The sequence below is a fragment of the Thermomyces lanuginosus genome, assembly GCF_041956635.1.
Source record: "Thermomyces lanuginosus strain ATCC 200065 unplaced genomic scaffold VTN49scaffold_29, whole genome shotgun sequence".
Taxonomy (NCBI): Eukaryota; Fungi; Ascomycota; class Eurotiomycetes; order Eurotiales; family Trichocomaceae; genus Thermomyces; species Thermomyces lanuginosus.
The window spans coordinates 544,571-559,328 of record NW_027192363.1 but is presented as its reverse complement, the minus strand read 5'-3'; the positions used below and the strand labels follow the sequence as shown (position 1 = coordinate 559,328).

The 14,758-nt window shown below is 52.6% G+C and overlaps 9 protein-coding genes across 9 annotated transcripts; 4 read left to right on the top strand and 5 right to left on the bottom strand.

Annotated features, from left to right (window-relative positions):
- Window positions 1–114: 114 nt before the first annotated feature.
- On the top strand, window positions 115–944 carry VTN49DRAFT_3724 (uncharacterized protein; the record flags this gene model as incomplete). Its single annotated transcript, XM_069411591.1, has 4 exons — window positions 115–377; window positions 457–574; window positions 669–758; window positions 816–944. 4 exons carry the CDS (start codon window positions 115–117, stop codon window positions 942–944), a joined length of 600 nt encoding a protein of 199 aa, XP_069268194.1.
- Window positions 945–1,095: 151 nt separating this feature from the next.
- Window positions 1,096–2,600, bottom strand: VTN49DRAFT_3723 (uncharacterized protein; the record flags this gene model as incomplete). The annotated part of the gene is made up of 9 exons (XM_069411590.1): window positions 1,096–1,102; window positions 1,222–1,358; window positions 1,415–1,562; window positions 1,615–1,699; window positions 1,748–2,125; window positions 2,187–2,274; window positions 2,330–2,440; window positions 2,503–2,534; window positions 2,588–2,600. The coding sequence occupies 9 exons, from the start codon at window positions 2,598–2,600 to the stop codon at window positions 1,096–1,098; spliced, it is 999 nt and encodes a 332-aa protein (XP_069268193.1).
- A 48-nt stretch (window positions 2,601–2,648) lies between these two features.
- On the top strand, window positions 2,649–3,539 carry VTN49DRAFT_3722 (uncharacterized protein; the record flags this gene model as incomplete). Its single annotated transcript, XM_069411589.1, has 2 exons — window positions 2,649–2,777; window positions 3,369–3,539. The coding sequence occupies 2 exons, from the start codon at window positions 2,649–2,651 to the stop codon at window positions 3,537–3,539; spliced, it is 300 nt and encodes a 99-aa protein (XP_069268192.1).
- A 6-nt stretch (window positions 3,540–3,545) lies between these two features.
- VTN49DRAFT_3721 (uncharacterized protein) lies at window positions 3,546–4,309 on the bottom strand (the record flags this gene model as incomplete). Its single annotated transcript, XM_069411588.1, has 5 exons — window positions 3,546–3,717; window positions 3,783–3,907; window positions 3,970–3,993; window positions 4,069–4,163; window positions 4,270–4,309. The coding sequence occupies 5 exons, from the start codon at window positions 4,307–4,309 to the stop codon at window positions 3,546–3,548; spliced, it is 456 nt and encodes a 151-aa protein (XP_069268191.1).
- Window positions 4,310–4,806: 497 nt separating this feature from the next.
- VTN49DRAFT_3720 (uncharacterized protein) lies at window positions 4,807–5,240 on the top strand (the record flags this gene model as incomplete). Its single annotated transcript, XM_069411587.1, has 2 exons — window positions 4,807–4,858; window positions 4,921–5,240. The coding sequence occupies 2 exons, from the start codon at window positions 4,807–4,809 to the stop codon at window positions 5,238–5,240; spliced, it is 372 nt and encodes a 123-aa protein (XP_069268190.1).
- A 510-nt stretch (window positions 5,241–5,750) lies between these two features.
- Window positions 5,751–6,888, bottom strand: VTN49DRAFT_3719 (uncharacterized protein; the record flags this gene model as incomplete). The annotated part of the gene is made up of 3 exons (XM_069411585.1): window positions 5,751–6,386; window positions 6,443–6,818; window positions 6,869–6,888. 3 exons carry the CDS (start codon window positions 6,886–6,888, stop codon window positions 5,751–5,753), a joined length of 1,032 nt encoding a protein of 343 aa, XP_069268189.1.
- Window positions 6,889–8,209: 1,321 nt separating this feature from the next.
- Window positions 8,210–9,236, top strand: VTN49DRAFT_3718 (uncharacterized protein; the record flags this gene model as incomplete). The annotated part of the gene is made up of 2 exons (XM_069411584.1): window positions 8,210–8,330; window positions 8,392–9,236. The coding sequence occupies 2 exons, from the start codon at window positions 8,210–8,212 to the stop codon at window positions 9,234–9,236; spliced, it is 966 nt and encodes a 321-aa protein (XP_069268188.1).
- A 343-nt stretch (window positions 9,237–9,579) lies between these two features.
- VTN49DRAFT_3717 (uncharacterized protein) lies at window positions 9,580–11,195 on the bottom strand (the record flags this gene model as incomplete). Its single annotated transcript, XM_069411583.1, has 4 exons — window positions 9,580–10,020; window positions 10,090–10,263; window positions 10,344–10,397; window positions 10,467–11,195. The coding sequence occupies 4 exons, from the start codon at window positions 11,193–11,195 to the stop codon at window positions 9,580–9,582; spliced, it is 1,398 nt and encodes a 465-aa protein (XP_069268187.1).
- Window positions 11,196–13,645: 2,450 nt separating this feature from the next.
- VTN49DRAFT_3716 (uncharacterized protein) lies at window positions 13,646–14,197 on the bottom strand (the record flags this gene model as incomplete). The annotated part of the gene is made up of 1 exon (XM_069411582.1): window positions 13,646–14,197. One exon carries the CDS (start codon window positions 14,195–14,197, stop codon window positions 13,646–13,648), a length of 552 nt encoding a protein of 183 aa, XP_069268186.1.
- Between the last annotated feature and the right edge of the window lie 561 nt (window positions 14,198–14,758).

The window sequence follows — 14,758 nt, the reverse complement described above, 5'->3', positions numbered from 1 at the left end:
CACTCCGACTTTCCTCCACACACCTCGCCCCGGAAATTCGAACCTCCTCGACAAGGGACAAACAAACTGAAAAGCAAAAAGGAAAAAAAGAAAAGAAGAAAAGCAAGCGACACAATGGCTGAAACCTCCCTCTCCTCCGGTCAACATCAAGACCGCTACCTCTCGCTCTCCAGCCTGGACTTTCTCCTCATCGAGCTCGTCCCGATGGCCGAGCGATTAGCCCTCTCCAAACAGCAGTCGACGACGGGATCAAAATGTGACTCACAACCCGAACCAACCACCATCAGCAGAATATTAGAGGACGAGGAATTGCGGGAAGCCGCGTACTATCGGCTTGAAGCGCTGGGGTATCGAGTTGGACAGGGTCTCGCTGAGCGGTTCGTCCCCCATCCCGCCGCCTTCCCAATTTCCTGAAGGGGGGAAAAACTTAGAAATGTTGACGTGGACTCAATTCAGTTTCTCGCGCGATCGCCCCCGGTTCACGGATTCATTGGACGTGATCAAGTTTCTTTGCAAGGATATGTGGACGATTCTCTTCCGGAAGCAGGTTGATAATCTCAAGACGAACCATCGCGTACGTTTTGTTGCCCTCCCACCGGCGCTTTTGCGGCATTGGCACAGTTCAATTGATTGGGTGTCTGACTCGGAGTGATGGTTGCCGTTTGTAGGGCGTCTATGTGCTCACGGATAATACTTTTCGGCCTTTTACACGGATGAGTATGGCAGTTCGAAGCGATGCCGTTGCAAGAGCCGAAGCCGTATGACTCATTTCCTTTCCTAATGTTCTTACAGCTCCTCGAAACTGACTTCTGCAGTACCTATGGTTCCCTTGTGGTTTAATACGCGGCTGTCTTGCAAACCTCGGTATCAATGCCACAGTCCAGGCAGAGACTTCCGAGTTGCCCGGCGCTACATTCCAGATCAAAGCTACGACCAAGCCGTGATTACTACCTTGTGTCTATTCTCTGACGATGTACGTTCCTGGATCGAAGATTTTCATGAATTCTCTTTTTTTACCAACAGCCTCTAACTATGCAGCCAGCCTCAAGCTTGCCCCATGTCTCGTGTCCTTCGTCTCATCTGGGTCCTAGGAAATTACAACCTATCTTACCAACCAGACATAATTAGCTGCGATCTCCATACCCTCCCCAGCAATCACGCGCAGACGAAGAGAAACACTGTTCGGACGAGGCAAGGGGGCCTGCATATGAATTGGCTTACTTCGGCGGAGGGTTCTTAACAAAGTCGACACCCTTTTCAATGTTGGTCTTGAGACCCTTAACAGCAACATCGAGCAGCTTCTGCTCCTGCTCGGTGACGCCGGTAAGAATGTTGACGGCCTTCTCGGCGCCGTTGGCCTGTAATGAAGATATCAGCATGTGCTCATCAGAGATCAAATCACAAGAACACCTACCCCAAGCTCAACCGGAACAGAGAAGTAGTCGACGCCAGTGGCCTTAGCAATCTCTTCGCCACCGGCAATACCCGGAAGGTAGACGTAGGTCGGTTCGACAATGTTCTTCTCGCCCTTGAAGGCCGCCTTGATCACGCTCTCGGCAAATCTGGAGAAGTCATTAGTAATGAGTAACGGTCTTGACTTATCGCAGAACTGACCGGAAGCCGGCGTAGGCCATCGACAGAGTGGCAGAGCCAGCGCCGCCCTTGGCCTGGACGACCTCATCACCGCCGAACTGGACACCTGGAGAGCGTATCAGCTACGTTTGCGTGGTTTGGCAATCCCACTTACGGTGAACAAGGGCATCGTATTTGTCAGCCGGGATCTGGAACTCAGGCTTGGCCTTGCTGAAGAGCGGCACAATGGTGTCGCCGGAGTGGCCACCCACCACGGGAATGGTGGTCTGCGAGGGGACTTTCTGACCCGAGAACTCCTGAGCAAAGGTCTCTGCGCGAACCACATCCAGAGTGGTGACACCAAACAGGCGCTTGGGGTCGAAAACATTGGCACCCTTGAGAACCTCGGCGGCAATGGGGACGGTGGAGTTGACGGGGTTGGAGATGATGAGGACGAAAGCCTTGGGGGCGGTCTCGGCGATGCCCTTGATCAGGCTCTGGACGATGCCGGCATTGACCTTGAACAGGTCATCACGGGTCATGCCCGGCTTGCCTGTGAGAATTGTTTGTCAGTTTCCGGATGGTAGGCTTCGGAGTTGGCCGGGGTGACGAACGAGGAATGCCGGCGGGAATGATCACGATGTCGGCACCGGTCAGAGCCTTCTTCAGACCGTCATTATCGGGCAGATAACCCTCGACTTTCTGTTGGTTGTCAGCTGGGCACGGTCTGCCGGTTCATGTCGCAACATGGACGCACCGCAGCGCTGGAAATGTGAGACAGATCGGCCGAGACGCCGGGGGTGTTGACGACATCGTAGAGGGACAGCTCATCAACGAGGGGGCTGGCCTTGAGCAGGAGCGAGAGAGGCTACGGCCGAAGACAAGTTAGAACAAGCAGAAGTTTGGTTCGTTAGCTCTCGGTTGACATACCTGGCCAATGCCACCAGAGGCACCGAGGACGACTAGATGAATGAGCAATCGATCGCTGAATAGCTGAATTGGATGTGATGCCTACCTGCTTTGACCATCGTGAAGGCTTGATGGCTGCTCCTGGGGTGAGTGAGGAGTCAGAAGGTATGATATCACACGGCCAGAAGAAGCTTTTGCAAAAAGGAAGCAAGGAACGAGGACAGAGCGACTCAGGGAAGGAACCTACCGGGAAAATCAAAGAGGGCAAGAGCAGAAATTTGGGGGCAGACAAAGAGGTAAGAGCGACGTGACTAGGGTTGATGTCGCGATCCAGCACTGACCGAGGGGCCGAGGAGGGGCGGCAAATGTGGGGTGCTGGTGATCTTGTGAGGGGAGGGATCGGGCGGCACGAATGCAGGGAAGGAGGGCGCCTTCCTGTTTATGTCTGGCCGGTGTCCATTCGATAGTCCTCGGAATTTTCTCAATGAACGTGATCTCAGTTCCTACGAAGATCGCATCATTACAACAGTTTTGAAGCAGAAGTACCGTTCTAGGAATCAATTGCTGCATCCCATATCCTAAAAATTATCGTCCGCGGCTCAATTACTGTACGATGTCCGGAGAACCGGAATATCACGGATAGAAGAGAGCTGTTTTTGTTGAATTACCATATCAGATACCTTGCGAGCATCGGACGCCTACGACTTCCGAGTCGGCATAAGCACTATATCAGATCGCAAGCACCGTCCGTGTTCGGAAGTTGGTGACATCATCCATTTCATGCCGCGTTGCATGCAGCATGCGCGATACGGAGTACACAATTGAAAAAATAATGATATGAACCACCATAATGAGGATTGAACGTTCATTTCATTCACGTCTATAAGCTTCAATTTCGTGCCCTTATTCCTGGAGAGGCAATTCGTCTGCTCAGACGTGATTTGGTTGTCAAAAACCAAGCCGAACCGAGGCGCCTTGTGCATTTTGTGATTCCAACAATGCAATATACACAATTCTACCCTCAACAAAGCCCGACAAACCCCGTTCCGAAGTTTTAAACCCATTTACGCCTTCTCAGCAGCAGCGCGCGCCTTAGCACCACGCAGCTTGGGCGGCGGAGTCTCCTTCTTGGGGCGCTGAGAGTAGCGGATCGCGCTGGCACGAGCAACGGTAGCCTCACGCAGGTCGGCACGGTAGCCGCGCTGGGCGGTGGCGTCGGCAATGGCCTTGTAAATCCTATGGAACGATTGGTGTTTAGTCTGCGGAAAACGACGCTGTTGATCGGAGAGGGAGTTGCTTACTTGCGGTTCGGCTGGCGAGGACCCCAGGTCACCTTGCGAATGTTCCCGGCGGGGGACTTGCCCTTGGAGACGGTCTTGGAGAGCAGGACAACACCGCCCTCCGGGGTCGGCTGAACGTTGACGGCCTGCATATACGATCAGTCCTCATTTTCCCCTTTCCCAACTAGCCCAGGTAAAAATCTCATACCTTGTCATTGACAAATCCCGCCAGCTGTAGCCAGAAACATTGTCCCATTAGCATTGCGCTCCTAGATAGACGAATGCGGTCCTATGTAGACTGAAGTACCTTGCGCGAGTGCAGGTTCAGCGGGTTCAGAGGATCCCGCGAGAACAGAGCACGGTCAGCCGTCTTGTTCTTCACCAGGTAAGCATTCTGGGAGCCTGTAATAAATCTCCTTATCAGCTCCGTCGTATTCTCGACAATGATTCCACATTCGCCGGCCAAACGATCGGATCAAACTCGCAAAAAAACGGGGGCGTCACATACGGCTGATTTCCCAGACGAGGTCGCTCGAGACGTTCGACATTTTGGCGGGTTGACGGGCTTTCAGCAATCAGCAACGCAATGGCAATTGAAGTTCTCGGTCGGCTCGTTGCTATTCTTTACTTTGCCATGCAACTGTGTGGATGAATTTCCTCGCTAACGAGACCGCTTTGGGCTAGTCCTGTTTTGTCAGTACGGTGCCTGAGGCAGGAAATAACTTTGGTTTCGAAATTGTTTTTGCCTGATTTTCAAGGCATAAATGGCCGAACATCAACACTTGCACATGCCCAATCATCATCGTCGTCGCATGGCATGGCCCTGCTGCGCCGTCCTCGTACTTTGGCCCGATACTACTGAACGGGTTCTTGATCCGAATTCCCTACGATGTCTGTCGACACTCGACCGGGATAAAACTCGTCGAGGCAGCGTTCTCTCCCGCCGCAATCCTCCATCGTCAGCTAGCTAGAACAGGGCAACCACCATCCCGCAGCCGCAATCCGTCCGTACTCCGTATAGAGAGTTCCATTACATCCGGCAACGATGGGTTATCTGCTCTACTCTCTAGTCTTCCTGGTAGTGGTCTCGGGCACAGGTACCAAACGCACCTCGTCACCTCCAGGTATTATTAAATCAGAAGCTGACTCGGGAACGCAGCTCTCTATCTCACTCGTAACCGCTGGCTCCATCTCATTCCCGTACCGGATTACGTCTATGACCGCCTCCCCACCAGTTTCACCGGCGACATCGAAGCAGGTTTCACATCCTCCGATTTCGATCTCGCCGGCAACGTAGCCGCGGGCGACACTCGCGCCGGTCTGGACACCAAAGCGAAACGTGAGATTCGCAAGATCATGCGATCCCGCGGGGTGGACTTCGACGAGGCGCGACGGTTATATACGGAGCAGCGCTTTGCCAAAAACAATATCGGACCTGATGGTCGACCGCGTGATCCCAAATTCGTTTCATTCTCGTGAGCGCATGAGAGGTGTATGACGGATTCTCCATCGTTGCTTCATACGTGTAATGGTTGCGGACGTGGTCTTGCTCTGAATCTTTCCTTCTGGCATATTTTTGTTCTGGCGTTGATTCCGGTTGATCCGGCTGGGTACTAACGTTGCGGAAAACTCGTTCTACGAGGGTTCATCTCAGGCTCGGTGTCTGTCGCTCTTTTAATATTGTCTCTTCAGTCTTCGTTGATTTTCTAGATACAGCCGCTGCATTTCATTTGATCCTCGTCATGTCTTACATTACTATCGTTAAGGAAATGAAATTCCTTGTATGCATGCATCAAATCACTAGTTCTTGTCGTATCTGCTCTTGGACTGGGTGATGTCCGCGCCGGTTGTTTTTACAGCATATTGACTGACCTTTGTCGTAGTCAGAGTATTCAAATGCACAGCAGCTCGGGACACGTCGCTGTCATGCTGTGCACGGGTATTCTCATATCATACAGAGTCTCATAGACGCACCGCCGCGCAGATAGATCACCGCCCTCTCCCGTAACCTTGCTGGAAACCAGGAGGCAAAGGAGGTGGCGTTGCTTGTGGATTACCGAACCCAGCCGGCGGTCCGAAGCCCGGCGGCGGAGGACCCGGCGGAGGGTAGCCCGGCTGCTGAGCACCGAATCCTGGTTGCGGGAAGGTCTGCGGACCACCATATCCTGCCTGTGATGGCGGTGGACGCGCAGGCAACCCGGCGGGCGGCGCTGACAGCGGTTGCGTCGGTGGACGCGACGCTGAAGGCGGGGGCGGGGGCGGCGGTGTCGGCTGAGCACTCTGCACTGGAGTCGCCTGCGGACCAGTGGTTGCTGCGGCACGCGTAGGATCATTGGCCATCGGGGGTGCACCCGCCATCATAGGCGTGGGCGTTCCCATAAGCTGTGGCGGAATCTGAGGCTGCGGTCGGACATTGTGCTTCCGCGCCTGCGCAGCCAGCATCCGTTCCGCCGCATCACCGTGCCTCTCTCCTTTGCCGTCCTTCTTGTAGGCGTATTGAACAGAGACCTGCTTATTCATGAGATATTGCCCGTTCATGTTGGCGATAGCAGCGTCCGAAGACTCGAAATCAGCAAAGGACACAAAACCATATCCTTTGGACATGTTCTGTTCATCTCTAGCAATCTTCCACGCTGTCAGCCTCATTGTAGGTGATAACTTCAATAAGATCCAATTCATACCTTTGGTATCGTAAGCAGCGTCCCAAACCGACTGAATGTCTCGTAGAGCATCTGCTCCGTAACCATCGGGTCGAGATTCCCAACAAACAACTCGGCACCGACTTCGACCGTTTTCTGCTTATCCGCCGAAGCTTTATTGACACGGATCGGCTTGCCATACAGTCGGATCCCGTTCATGATCCGCGCCGCATATTCGGCGTCTTCTTCGCTCATGAACTCGACGAACCCATAGCCCTGATGCTGCTGGGTAACGCGATCCTTGGGCAGATGGACGTTGACAATGCGCCCCGCCTGGAGCATCAGCTCCCACACGATGCTATCTGTGACCCGCTCATCGAGGTTACCGATGTATACCGTCGCCTCCTTATCCTGTTCCCTGGGTCCGTGTCAGCTGCGGAAAAGGAAATCAACAAAGCGGAAACCTACCAATGCCTGGCGCCAGACATGGCGCAACGCTATGAAAACGGTGCCTCAAAATGACAAATCAAGATCGCAGAGTCTCTGTAAATCGCGTCTGTATAGAATCGCGAACGTCGGCGTGTTGTAGGCGAGATGTAGTGGAAAGATGGCCACTGGAAAAGCTTCGAAGCTGTCACTAGAGATAATACTGCACCTACTTGATTCGGTAGTTAAAAGTACGGAAACTAAACTTTTGGAAAGCTTCGAATTTCAGATCCAGGACTTGACGAACTTCACTTCAACATCCGTCCGCAGTGATTCGACATCTCTTCTTGATTCTGTGATTTCCTTATATCGACGTAATCGCTGATCGGCCAAGCAACTGTCAAAATGGTGCAGTTCTCCGAAGAGACCAAGGTTAGAAATGCGGCTCCTGGACAAAAAATGTCGGACATTACTGACTTGATGAACTCTGCAGGAGCGCATCGCCAAGGTCATCGATGTCTCCAGAATCGCTATTCACTAGTGCGTTGGGCTCCGTATATATCGACGCGGTGGCAGGGAACTGACGTCTCTCTTTCCAGCGGCTATATTCCTCTCATCATTTACCTTGGTGTGTGACGATTCTGCCAGGCTTCTGCCGATTGCCTCTAACAATCAATGTCATGAGCAGGTTACATCCACAGCGAGCCACGACCTTCCCTTTTCAAGTACGTTGCCGGCAGGCTTTCTGGCTAAGAGCCTACGAAATACCCGCTCCGAACCTCACTAACTCGACACCAGGCTCTTCTCTCCTCTGGCTTAAACATCTTGGACGCATGAGAACATAAAATCGCAGGCTGGATATGAAGTTTAGCATTGATAAAAACGACGGGTTGGCCTCGGCGTTTACTCTCCTCAGTGTCGGATTCGATGGCTAATGGTTCTGGGTTGACATTTGCCGGATGCTGTTCACGGCTTGCGCCATGCTCGCTCTGGAGCATTCATGTACAATAGATTCAAATTAACTCAAATTGACGATCAAAAAAGCATACTGAGTTATCGGCCGTAATCGTTTGGAGTAGAAGGTGGTGGAAATCGTAGCTAAACGGATCAATCCATATCAAGCCGTCAGCCCGATTATCAATCCTCATTTGATCATTACTACCTCAAGCTTTACAGCGCGAAACATTGACCTTGAAAATTTTTGGGCTCGGCCATTTAAAACCCCAGCTTGATCTGAAAGGTGTGAGGAGAGAAAGGTGGCTGTCGGAATCAGCGGAGCTTTGCAATCTCGGTTGACGTGCCTAGCATTCAACCGCTCCGCTAGAAAAAATTTCGAACATTGACGGACAGGATCCTGGATGCAATGCCGACCACATTACCCTGATGAGTGACAAAAATGGCCGCCCATCGACATCATTCGTCGAGTCCGTAGCTGGCTTCACTGCAGGCGTGGTTACTACCCTTTGTTTGCATCCTCTGGATCTCATCAAGACGCGACTGCAAGGTACATCTTCAGCATTCCTTACTATATTCTTTACCGTTTTGCTAACGCAATCTCGATTTAGTTGATCGGGTTTCCCCCTCTCGCGTGGGAAGTTCTCTCCGCATCATCCGCAGCATTTACCTCTCCGAGGGCGGTCTTGCCGCGTTCTACCGAGGTCTGGTCCCGAACCTCGTCGGTAACTCCAGCAGCTGGGCCATCTACTTCCTCTTCTACGGCAACATCAAAGACGCAATCCGGAGCGTGAGGGCGGCGACGATAACCAACAACGATGACAGCACCACGACCAAGGCGCGTCACCTCGGCGCATCTGAATACTTTGTCGCATCCGGCACGGCCGGCCTCTTGACCGCCGTCCTTACAAACCCGATCTGGGTGATCAAAACGCGCATGCTATCCACGGGTGCACGCACACCGGGCGCGTACCCGTCCTTCATCAGCGGCGCGCGGCACATCCTCCAGTCCGAGGGCCTCCGGGGCTTCTATCGTGGACTGACCCCGGCCCTCTTCGGGGTCAGTCACGGCGCGTTCCAGTTTATGGCCTACGAACAACTCAAGCTCTACCGGTTGTCGTCTGCGTCGACCTCATCGACGACGACGACCGCAGCGAATCGTCAACTTGACAATCTCGACTTTTTCATCATCTCGGGCCTGTCCAAGATCTTTGCCGTGGCGATCACCTACCCATACCAGGTCCTGCGAACGAGATTGCAGTCGTATGATGCGAGTGCGGTGTATCGCAGTCTGGGGGATGCCGTCCGCCAGATATGGCGCAATGAGGGCGTTGCCGGGTTCTATAAGGGCCTTGGCCCGAGTATCGTGAGGGTGTTGCCTAGTACATGGGTAACTTTTTTGGTTTATGAGAACACCAAGAAGGCCCTTCCATCCATCACTGGGAGCGCGGGTTGATCAATGGTGCGATTATATGTACCAGTTGGAACTATACAGTACAGAATAACATACAACTCGAACACAAAGGAAAAAGCTTCGTCCCATGCTGACATGCAAGGCTGTTCCCGGCTACATGGGTTGCCGAGTACATACAATATGTTATATGAACCCATGGATATCAGTCAAATCATGCAAAATCCCAAGAAATATTCCCACTTCCAACCTTCGCCGTGAGCCGCAGCAACGCCCTGCCCCCCCACCCCATCGTCAAAACGCCCTTAGTAACTCGGGTATCCCACAAACAAAAGAAAGTTCACTATAAACAAGACATATGAAGATCGCCCAATGCTGTCAGGTTCAGTCAAACTGGCTGCGGCCTAAAGTAAACCTGTCCACCTGTCAATGGAAAACGGCTCCCATCGACCAGCTGTGTCGGGCCGGGCTGGAGAGGTCTTTGGAAGTTTCTCTGCGAGCCGGGCGCGGGCACTGGCGCATTGGATCCGCCTTCGTTCTCGCAATCATCGTCGCAGCTGCTTACACCGCCTTCGTCACTGCTCGGCCGGGATGGCGAACTCTTTCCGGCATCGGACGGACCATTGCTGCTGTTATTGGGCTTGCTCCTGATCGCAACCCTACGATCCTTTCCCCGGCCTTTGATTCCTTTATTGCTGTGCTTATACAGCTCGGCAAAGTACGCCCATAGGTTCCGCTCTTCGGGGGCGAGCATAGACGCGTCCGATACCGAAGCGAACCGAGCAGCCAATTGTCGCAGCACGGGAGCATGGAACTTGTTCTGGTGAGACTGAGCTCGGCCGTCAGCCAATGTGACTGATACGGACAGAAAGAGAGACAAATGGCAGGCTTGCAAGACCTTGAGATTACCCAGCTGCGTGAACTGCTTGCAGCAGTTTTCCAGCTGACACGTGTATGGCTTCGCTTGTTCGTGGGTGACCTTGTGTGCGCGCACGTTGCCACGTTGCGCAAACCGCTTGTGGCAGATGTCGCATGAGAACGGTTTCTCGCCAGTATGCCGCCGTTCGTGAGTCTGTTGTTATTGGGCACATCAGCAAAACCCTCACGTTTTTTTTAAAGCACTTCGACGTTCCAGAAGGGTCGAAATCATACCTTCAGATTTCCCAACTGGGTGAATCTTTGCCCGCATCCTGGCTCGCGACACATCTAATCTGAGGATTAGCAACTCTGTAGACTGACGTTTTTGTGATTGATCCCCTTGGGAATATGACGCACAAATGGCTTGTCACCTGTATGTGCGCGCATGTGGATCTCAAGATGCGTCTTCTGTGTGAAGAGTTTGCCACATGCAGGCAGAGGGCATTGGTGCTTTCGCTTCGATTTCGATGCCGCGGTGGTATTCAACAAACGGGAGCCAACAGAGGGGATCGAATATGCGGGCGTGATTGGAAGGCCATTCTGGACTTGGGTGAACTGTTGCAACGACGGTAGCTGCCCTTCCGTTGGAGTTTTCGATTGAATCGCCTTCATCAGTAGATCCACGTCCGTCGAAAAGTCTGCCTGCCCTACTCTGGCAGTGGGAGTGCAGGGCGTTGGCTCCTTTTTGGCGGCTTCCGTCGATGCTGGAAGTCTGGCTGCTTGTGGCTCGGAACGGTACTGAGGTGCCGGATTCTCTTGATGTGGAATCCTTTGCTGCTGCGGTGGTTTGGGGAATCGTTCATGCACCTCACCTGTCGGAAGCATACTTGTCGAAGTTGGTTGTCGCAGTGGCTGTATTGGCGGTGCACCCGATGAGCCCCCCAGGAACTGCTGATAGGCATGGGAATAGCCATGCATAGCATGGCCGGTCCCATATGAGGACGCCAGCGGGGGAGCAAACGCGACGTGTGAGCTGGACCATAAGGGCACTTCCGGCTCCTGGTGAGACGGGAGGTAACGTCGAGGCTCGAGCGCCCTCAAGTCGTGAGTTGGGTAACTATATGAAACTGGGACCGTCGTCTCCATCCCCAGAAGTTTGGTTGCCGGATTCCTTCCGTCCAAGCAAATGCTGTGTTCAACTTTTTCACAACACAGGCCCAGACACTGGGTGAGGTACGTTTAGGCGAGTGCTTTCCGCAAGGCTGGATGTTGGGTGCTATTACCGTTCACTGATTGGAGGGAGGAGAAGAACCTTGTCAAGAGATGAGGGACCAAGGACAGGATGAGGGGACCGCCGACGTCAAGTGGAGGACGGCAGCTAAACGACGAGATGAGTAACTTTGACTGATTGCGAACGACAGCGCTAAATAGTACTTCAAATAATAATAATAATACATCTTTGATCGATGTGATTCACATCCATCCAGAAGTGGATCCCATGGCAGCCATATTTTCTACCGGTCCACCTGTCTGGTACATCGGGCCTCGTAGGGCTCACAATAGTAATACGGTCTAAAGACCGGATAGGGCCCTAACTGCCGGGACCGAATTAGGGAGACCCGGTACGAGTATGGTGCAGTTAACATGTACTCCGTATTTGGCAAAATTTGGATAAGTTAGGCTCAGGGAGAGACGATCGATGAACTTTGGGGTGGTTCATGATCTGGAGGAACGACTCGTGGACGGCCGGGCCCCGTCCAGCCCAAGCTCTCCTGGGTTAGACGCACGCCACAAATGGCCGCACGGGACTGGAAAGGTAGTCACTTTGGGCGTGGTTGAGTCTTCTTCAAGACTGGCGATCAATGCTCGGCACTAGGGCAGGACGCCAGGTTTAGGACCAATCGCGGAACTGGGGTTTCAAGTTCCGGATTGATTTGACCAGTCGCTTGGGATGTCAGCGAGGAGGGGTTGTGGGCGGGAAACTGAGAGTGCTCCGGGCATCATGCCGCAAAGACTTTTCAAATTGTCACTCCTTAGCGTGGAAAGCGAAACGAGATTTCTCGTCGACTTCATGGAATGGATTCCGCAAAACACGCATTCTCCAAAGGAGCAAAACAGTAGTACTATCTGACTATGCTCACAAGGATAGAGTTTTATGTAGGTTAGGTTATATCGGATCACTGGGAGCTGTGTCAAGGTTGTCAACTGTCAGACGGTCCGGCCGGGAGTTCTCCTGGCGGGCGGGATACGGAGTAGTTTAATCGTGTTTTTTGAGGGATCATGCCAGATTTTTCGCGTCCCAAGCCCAGCTAGAGGATCCATAGCCAGCTGGGGCTTAGGAGCGGATCGTTTTAGAGCCTGGATAGGATCAAAGGCTCCGGGATCCCCGAGTTTAATGTGATTCGGTGATCATTGTTCCCCGACAGACTAGGAGCCAATTGGGTTCGTCCGTGGCGGATATCCAGTGAGACGACGATCGACGATGACAAGATCCAGGCCCAGGGGGCCGGTGTGAAAGAATTCATTCTCCGACAGAATCGCTAGAAGCATGCAAAATTGACCAAGCCAATCGCCAATCTGGTAAAGTTCAGGGGGAATGAGCTATGAAAGCTTTAAGCCAGTCCAGTGCCAATGTGGTCGAAGACTGGAGCTGGAGTCAGCACGAGCGAACCAACACTCGACAGCAATTGGTAGTCAGCCGGAGTCGTCTCTGAATGTTCAGTGTTCACAGCTCACAAATTCCGGATCCACAATTTAGTTCCCCAAGCGAACCAGGAGTCTCGGACAGGCCAAGATTGGGATTGGCGTGTGCTCCGGCCAGCAAATGATAGTCAAGCACACACGAGCGAACTGGTACTTGGACACAAGCAGCGGTATGCACGGCGAGTGTGATTTGTTTGATTGGCATAGGTCAGGGAGGCCATTCTGATTTGGTTAGGATGTTATTAAATGGAGAGTTCTGCGAGTCCTGGACTCGTATATTAAGCTTAAACAATACTGTGAAGGCATCTTTTAGCAGGTGTTGGGCCCCAGGGCAGAGGCTCCGACGTCCAGTCCGGCGTTTGCGTTCCGCTTGGTGACTGCGGATCAATGGAGCGAGCGTTAATCTGATTGATCCAACATGGTGATTGTCGTCTGAATCCAAGCTGCTGGATTCCACCGTGCTAATGATGAATTGACCGGGTGCTTATGTAACTGACTGACTAGTCGGGAATGAGCATGGAGGAGTCTCGATTGGAGAAGATCGTCGTCGATCCGGATTTCTTGTATTGATGCCTTGATGCCTTGATTGTGCAGAGATGGCGTCTGAGGCTGAAAGATGGAAAAGAAAGGAAGGTACCCTCGGCCCGCCCTCACTTTCCCAGCGATCAGCCGATCGTCATTGGCCGATGATTCGCTCTCTCAGCCAATGAGCCTATTCAAAAAGGAGCTGGCCAAGCGGTCATACTATAGCCTATTCGCGTCAGTTCCTTGGTCGAGTCAGCCCTAAACTTTGTCGACTTTCTTGTCGAGTCGTTCATCAACGAACTCTCGCGTTAGCAGCACTCCCGTCTGTAGCAATAAATTCCAAGAATATCGCCCATGTAATAACTGAATCAAGTTAGTGTGGCCCAAACGGCTGGAATCAATCGCTGATGACCGTGAACTTTGTCCCAGCTCCTCCCACGTTCCAAAAACACTTCGTGCCAAATGGTGATGGAAAGAGAAACCCAACGAAATGCGGAAGAGAGCTGGAAGCGGAAAAAGGAGAATGACACCGGTGAGTCGGTGGCCGGCGGCGTCATCCAGACAGAATCCGCCACTCCGGCGCCCTTGGTGAACCAATCAGCCGACGAACCGAAAGAGATCTGGGCAAGATCCGCCTGGGACCCTGGGTGAGCTGTGTCTTGACATATTGCAGACGACATTGGCCATGACGGGGCGTTATTGGCGGCTGCGGTGCTGGATAATGCAGCCTGCAGCCGGGATGCAGATAAGCAGATCTCGACCCAGGCCATCACGTATACAAAGTAACTCGTGCCGTTGCTGCCTGGGATGTTGATTGGTGTGCTCTGAACGCGGGTCGGCGTCAGCTTAGTGGCTGCGCGTTGACTATTGAGCCCTGAGTCTTGACACAGCTGTGATTTGCCGATCAAAATGACAGTCATCTTGACAGACGACTAGCGCCGCAGGGGAGAAGATCTCCCAAGGGGTCCGAGTTGACGATCTTCATGTGAGCTTTTTTGTCTATCATCATTGTCTCTGAAGACATAATTGGGAAATTGTCGCGTGACTTAACTGGCCAACATATGGGCGGTCCGGGACCTGGATACCGTCTTCTTTCTGAGAAGTTTGAACTGAGAGAACCCTAACGTCAGTGTACGTATTATTGGATGGTCAAGGCCATCACGTAACCCTCAAAGAGCTAATTCATTGGCATTCTACGAGTAGTATTATCGAGGCCAGCGTGAATGAATGCCCAGGCATGCAGATTATTGACCTACTCTTGGTCTCCCTCGAGCGATGACTAGAACCCAAACCCCTCCAAGTCGACCAGAAACGTTAAAAAAGTGCCTCATCTCACATGGCTCACTTCTCCGACCATCTGGCGTTTCAGATAATCATAACCCACCCTTCAACCATTTCTGCGCCATAAATAGGTTCAGTATTCGGTAGAATATACACTTCAACGCTGTACCGCGCAGGACAACACTCGCCGACCTTGGGCC